Genomic DNA, 6,401 nt, shown 5'->3' with positions numbered 1-6,401 from the left:
TTGCACCCTCAGATTCCAGATTTTCAAATAGTTGTATCTCAACCAAATATTGTCCTATCCTAACAAACCATAAATCAAAGGAAAGCTTATTTATTCAGCTTTCAGATGATGTATAAACCTCAATTTCAAAAAATTGACCCTTATGACTGGTTTTGTGGTCCAGGGTCACAAATATTGTAACTATTTTGTAACAAAGTTTTTGTAACACAATTGTTACAATTTAAAATAAACTGATTTAGAATCAATACTGTTATATTGTCATAGGCATTACCATAGTACAATGTCCAAAAAAAATAAAAATAAATACAATAATAATAATAAATAAAAATAGTGACAAATCCAAGTTGAGTTTGCTATACAAAACTACTTGAGGACATTTTTTTAGCATAAAAAAAGTGTCAAGAATACAAGTCTTGATGTTTTAATGGATATTTTAAACACCGTGCTATGGTTTCTCACTGATTTATTTATTTTTGCTTGGTTTGGTAACTCTTCTGACCTGGGTAACGGGAGTGTTGCTGATAGAAGCGATCGACTGAACGGAGCATGAGGTACAGAACCATCTCACTGTCTGTGCTGTCCATACAGGATGCTATGGAGACAGAAACAACTGCTTAAACACAAACAGCAACACCCATGCATGGATGTCCACAACAATGAACTATGTTAGTAAATCCATTTAAACAATCGTGTACAATGGCCATAACATTTGTAAACAGAGATAAACCACAGGCAGAGAACCGTAGAGAAGACATACTGATTTCATCTTTATTGAAAGTGTCCGCACTGTATTCCTCTGCCAGAGACCTGCAGCGCACCACTCTGAGGAAAGCTGCGTTTTTACCTGTGGGACACAAAACACCACACACTATGTGACCCTGGACCACAAAACCAGTCATAAGTAGCACGGGCATATTTGTAGCAATAGCCAAAAACACATTATAGATTTTTCTTTTATGCCAAAAATCATTAGGATATTAAGTAAAGATCATGTTCCATGAAGATATTTTATAAATTTCCTACCGTAAATATATCAAAACTTAATTTTTAATTAGTAATATGCATTGCTAAGGACTTCATTTGGACAACTTTAAAGGCGATTTTCTCAATATTTAGATTTTTTTGCACCCTCAGATTCCAGATTTTCACATAGTTGTATCTCGGCCAAATACTGTCCTATCAGATGATGTATAAATCTCAATTTCGAAATATTGACACTTAAGACTGGTTTTGTGGTCCAGGGTCACTTATATAGGTTTTACTCAAGGAGGTTAGAGAAAGCCACCTGTTAAAATTCCCAAAAGATGAGAATTTTGAGTAATTGCTGGAACCTCGAACATCACGAATGCAAATAAACTGATGGAATAGGAAAACTGCTGCAGAATAATCACAGGATTTTGCAAAGTGTTGGATCATCTAGTTTCCTGATAAAGCTTAAAATCAGCAAATATTCTGATCTGAGAGCAGACAATGAGAGTGTGCATGCTGGACTTACAGAAAAGTTTGATTTCCTGTTCAGAGGTGCTCTCTGGAGGCTTTGGAATAAACAGATCATTAGTGTTAATGTGTTAATAAAAGTTATTACAGAGGACTATGTTGATTATGTAAATACCTTTCCAACTGATTGTAAAAGCGCTTCAACATGTTTGGACACAACTGCTGCGTCCTTCATGGCTTTGTCTCTGTAGCTGAAATTGAAAGTGTCAAACAAACGCCATTTTACCAAAAACACAGACAGCAGGAATCATTCCAAGCAAACCGCTAGATTGACAGTCACTTTACATGTCTGAGTATGTAATGCACATGTCAGTGTAGAATACCAGGCAAACACATTGCTACTAATAAGATGTTTCCTGACTCTTTGTGATTTGAAAGCTGAATACCTACACGTTTTGTAACTTGATGAATTTGTCTGAATCTGCAATCATGTCTGGGATAGTTCCTCGAACAGGTAGCTTTCCGTTCCCCTCATTTCGAACAAAGTCCCGCACTCCGTGTGCAATCACCCAGAAGGATGGGCTCTATGATGAGACAAATGAAAGCTACTGGTGATGTATAAACTCATATTATTAAAAGTCATGCATAATATAGATAGAGAATGTTTGATCACTTTTATATGGCAGGTAATTGTTTCTTAAAGCAAATTTATCCACAAGTTGGTTAATTGCCATTGTATAAAACCTTGTAAAAAGTGTCTCAAATTACCCCACTCTGCTACCCTGTCTTTTTTTAAAGCCACTTTTCATCTCTGGCACACTGGAAGCCATACATTTCCCGTACAGGAGTTCTGGGTATATTTCTTTCAGATGCGATTTACACTCTGAATGCTTTTGCAGCTAAACCGTATGCAACCACACAACCAGATGTGATGTGTTCTAATTATGCCTGAAATAATTTTAGTATTATTACATAAGTTTTTTTAATTGATTAGTTCTAGATAACCTACTATGTTTTTCTTTCACAGATGCAGATATATTTATACATTCACTATTCGTTCATTTTAACATAGTGAACAAGTGGAGGGTAACAACTGGCTCACGACCAATTCAAAAAGTTCCGAACGCCACTAGGAGTTAAATGCAGCAATCATATGTGTATGTAAGAGACGAGGAAAGGCGGCTTAGAAGTAGTTTTGCATATTCCTACTAACCTGTGAGGTAATGTTTTCACACTGCTCAGCATTAAAAATGTCCTCCGTTGCACTGGGGACCTACATTACAATGGGACAAAGATAAATTCAAATCATATGCAAGGAACAAAAACTATAACTTACAACTCTTCAATGTGAGGAGCTCTACCTTGGTGGGGTTCAGAGCCGTGTTCACATTCTTGATTGCCTCCTCAAAGTTCTCTTCATCTTCAGGTGTTCCGTTCTCATTCGTAAGGATTCCTGAGAAAATGCAAAAATTAAGGAAAACCCACAACGAGAAATGAGCCGCACAAAAATGACTGAAAAGAACAATATGGCAAACTTCAGATATGATGAATTACATTACCTTCTCTGATGAGCTTTCTGAAAGCTTCCTTCTCCTTATAGTTCTTCGGTAACTGAGAGTTGTGCTGGATCAGAAAACATCCACTTTGAGAAAATCCATTAGGAGGTCATTTAGGAGAGCTCATAAGAACATGTCAAAAATTACCTCACTATACCACTTTTCCAAGTATTTGGCAACCACAATGATCCATGGCGTATGACTGTGATCCTACAATTAAAAAAAATACAGACATTTTTTACACTGCAATTTAAACATGAACAAAAATACATGCAAGTCAGTCACATACATTAAAAAGAACATCAGTAATCAACATTTGTCTGACCTTCTTCTCCATGTTGTCCAGGTCATAGGACTCTACGTGGTGTTTGAGCTCTGTGAATGGCTGATCTAGTCTCAGGTCCTCTAATGCATTATCTGGATGAGATTCGACCACTGTAGTGAAAGACACAGACAGACCCTTCAATGTTTTCACATAAAGATGCATTTACATGAATGCTGAGGATACGCAAAATGACATTTTAGCAAAGTTATTGAATTACAAGTCAACCGTTCTGTCCCACTGCTTAGGGCTGCACGATTATCCAAATACACAAAATAATGTTCTTTTTAGCAGCATCATATGACCCCTTTAAGCCACAAATGTCAAATATGCATCGGATTGGTTGCTTCTTTAAATTATAAAAAAAAGTAAAAATATGAATGGTATTATAATGTTATACTAAAATTAAAACAATTGAAAACCCCTTAAAATAACATGTAGAAAGAAAAAAAACATATCTTAAGCTTGCAGAATAACATAAGTGGACTTTGAACGATTAATTGCCGCTTTGAACGATTACGTAATTGTGGCATCCATAATTGTAATCGCGATTAGAATTTCGATTAATTGTGCAGCCCTACCGCTGCTGATAAGTTAATCTCTCAAAAAATGATTTGCTTCAGGAAATCATGATTATTACCTGTGTGCTCCTTCACAATCAGCCTCATGTAACCAATGAGTCCATATGTTCGACATATAAGGAACGGCACACCAGCCTCCCATAACACACTGCCCAGTCTCAAATATGTGCTGTCAAATTAAAGTTACGACAACATAAGCTGGTCTGAAGAACCAACATCTACAACACATCAAATACTAGCCTGTCTCTTTTATTTAAGTCTGTTTGGTAAAACATTTAAAAGAAACCAATGGAAAGGAACAACACATTCAGATTACAGGAGCAATACCTTTCTGGAAGCTGGACACCAATTACCAGACTAAATCGGTGGAAAAACTCAGGGCTGTTGTCCAAAAGCTTATCAGGACTCTGAATATCAAAAAGAATAGATAAACTTAAATAAAAAGATGAAAAGACACACACCATCATAAAAGGTCTTAACAAAATTGACTTAATTTATGTGGTTTATGATCTTAAATCCCTTGTTATTAGTTGTGTTAATAAATATTGCACCTATGAAGACAACTGTTCACAAGTTTCAGTAAGATGTTTTTGAGAGAAGTTTCTTATGACCATAAAGTAAAATCAGTATATTGTGAAATATTATTAAAAAGCAATATTTTAAAATGCAGTTTATTTCTGTGATGCCAAAGTTGAATTTTCAGCAGCCATTACTCCAGTCTACAGTGTCACATGATCCTTCAGAAATCATTCTTATGTGTTAATTTGGTGCTCAATAAATATTTCTTATTATTATCAATGTTGAAAACAATGTTATGCTGTCTTTAATGTCACCTAATTATTTTAATGCATCCTTGCTGAATAAAAGTATTAATTAAAAAAAAAAACGTACCTTTTTGAATGGTAGTGTATGATTTTTTTCTTTTAAATTACATTTTAATGTTAAGCCATAATCTTGGCAAAGTTTGGGAACCCTGAAACCTTAAAAATATGAAATTGTTTTGATTTTCTTATTTTAGTCACTATACTGTATTATTCCTATTCATTCAGTTTCATAGTTTTGAGCAGATGTGTCCAAACCTATGACTGGTTTTGTACAGCTGTGTATATTCTAAAAGTAAAGCTACTACTATTACCTCTTCTACAAAGTTTCCAGACACATCACTATTGAGCTCCTGCAGCAGTTCAGTGGCAGCCTGAGCCCTGTTCTGCAAAATAAGCACAACATCATTCAGCATGTATGTCACTTTAGGTTTGGAGAATATTGTTATGGACACACAACTCTGTGCTTACCTTCCCAATACTGCTGCTGGTGAGAAAAAAGCTGCAGAAAAGATCATAATATGACCACGTCTGAATCAGAAGCATTTTCTATACTATGCAATCTGATCTATTTATCCATATATCACACTATATTTCTTAAACCAAAAATCTCTTTAAGATTATTACAAAAACAAGACAATGACTGGCAGGCCAATGACTTTACTTGTTTCCAACATCCTCTCCTGACACTTTGTGCCCATCAACTAGGGTAAAGACTCCTATTCCTAAGAAGCAGAGCGGAAAGTATAATGTTAACACAATAATCTATACGAATCGTGTCTCAGTGTTATGATTTGAGGTGCACAGTGAGAAATACTGATACCTGGCAGCACAAGGTTTTTGAGTATTTCAGTGCCGGTTGCAGTGGCGTTGATGAGACACACATGGGCATTTTCAAGTGTTTCCTGTCCATGATCTCCCCACAACCTGATACAAACAACATATACCAACCAGTAAATGACCAGTGTATAAGTATAGCTATAATAACATCATCTAAGACAGACAGACAACAGTCAAACAGATTAATACATCCAGTGGTTTCTGATCAGCTGGGTTGTTAGTAGGCTAGATTTGGAGTTTAGGCTGATTATGTTGCTGTAGTGTAATGAATTAAAGAATGATGAATCTGATGTAACTCTAAAATGATTAAAGCTCTTGCTATGACCGATGGGCCTCTAACGTTACGTATGTCAAATTTAATGCGATAGGAAAGCTTAAATCTAATGCTGAAGGAGAATCGCTGTGCATGTATACTGCATTATTCTGTTGTTTAACCCCCGACCGATATGTACCTGAGCTGCCGATCATACTTCTGCTCTTTGCTCGTTTTGTTGTCTGTCATGGTCTTCTGTCTCTATCTGTGACGGCTTGATCCTACCCGCACGCTGCTGTTTCACTATTTGGAGATTGACATTCGCAGATTCGTTACAGGCAGACATGTTAATCTTCTGTTTGACCAAGAGGTGGAGCCATTGCGCCCTTGAATAATATGCCGTAGCTCATTTGATATTTGTCCATCTTGGGGACTTTTAACATTTTTTTTTTTCTTCACAAGAATTTGATTTGTTGATTTTTCTACTATGTGAAAAGGACAACAGAGGTTTATTCAGAGTAACACTGGGTTACAAAATGAGGATTAGATTTGAAACGTTGATGAAAGACTCACTTTTTCACAGTCATCTGT

At 36.0% G+C, this 6,401-nt stretch overlaps 1 protein-coding gene across 1 annotated transcript in view; it reads right to left on the bottom strand.

The window, feature by feature from the left end:
- Positions 1-6,159, bottom strand: part of nae1 (nedd8 activating enzyme E1 subunit 1) — a 9,423-nt gene extending 3,264 nt beyond the window's left edge. Inside the window, exons 1-17 of the mRNA XM_016538987.1 lie at positions 6,010-6,159; positions 5,541-5,644; positions 5,382-5,442; positions 5,189-5,219; positions 5,032-5,103; positions 4,224-4,303; positions 3,956-4,065; positions 3,319-3,428; positions 3,141-3,203; positions 2,997-3,060; positions 2,799-2,890; positions 2,651-2,710; positions 1,888-2,021; positions 1,613-1,688; positions 1,496-1,535; positions 758-844; positions 500-592 (exon numbers count right to left, since the gene is read on the bottom strand). Coding sequence (XP_016394473.1) covers positions 500-592; positions 758-844; positions 1,496-1,535; positions 1,613-1,688; positions 1,888-2,021; positions 2,651-2,710; positions 2,799-2,890; positions 2,997-3,060; positions 3,141-3,203; positions 3,319-3,428; positions 3,956-4,065; positions 4,224-4,303; positions 5,032-5,103; positions 5,189-5,219; positions 5,382-5,442; positions 5,541-5,644; positions 6,010-6,059 — 1,327 coding nt within the window. The 5' untranslated portion in view covers positions 6,060-6,159. The remainder of the gene's footprint in view (positions 1-499; positions 593-757; positions 845-1,495; positions 1,536-1,612; positions 1,689-1,887; positions 2,022-2,650; positions 2,711-2,798; positions 2,891-2,996; positions 3,061-3,140; positions 3,204-3,318; positions 3,429-3,955; positions 4,066-4,223; positions 4,304-5,031; positions 5,104-5,188; positions 5,220-5,381; positions 5,443-5,540; positions 5,645-6,009) is intronic.
- Positions 6,160-6,401: the final 242 nt, after the last annotated feature.

This window comes from Sinocyclocheilus rhinocerous, unplaced genomic scaffold (genome assembly GCF_001515625.1).
Source record: "Sinocyclocheilus rhinocerous isolate Xijiao unplaced genomic scaffold, SAMN03320098_v1.1 scaffold1509, whole genome shotgun sequence".
Classification (NCBI taxonomy): Eukaryota; Metazoa; Chordata; class Actinopteri; order Cypriniformes; family Cyprinidae; genus Sinocyclocheilus; species Sinocyclocheilus rhinocerous.
This window is presented reverse-complemented; position numbering and strand designations above follow the sequence as displayed.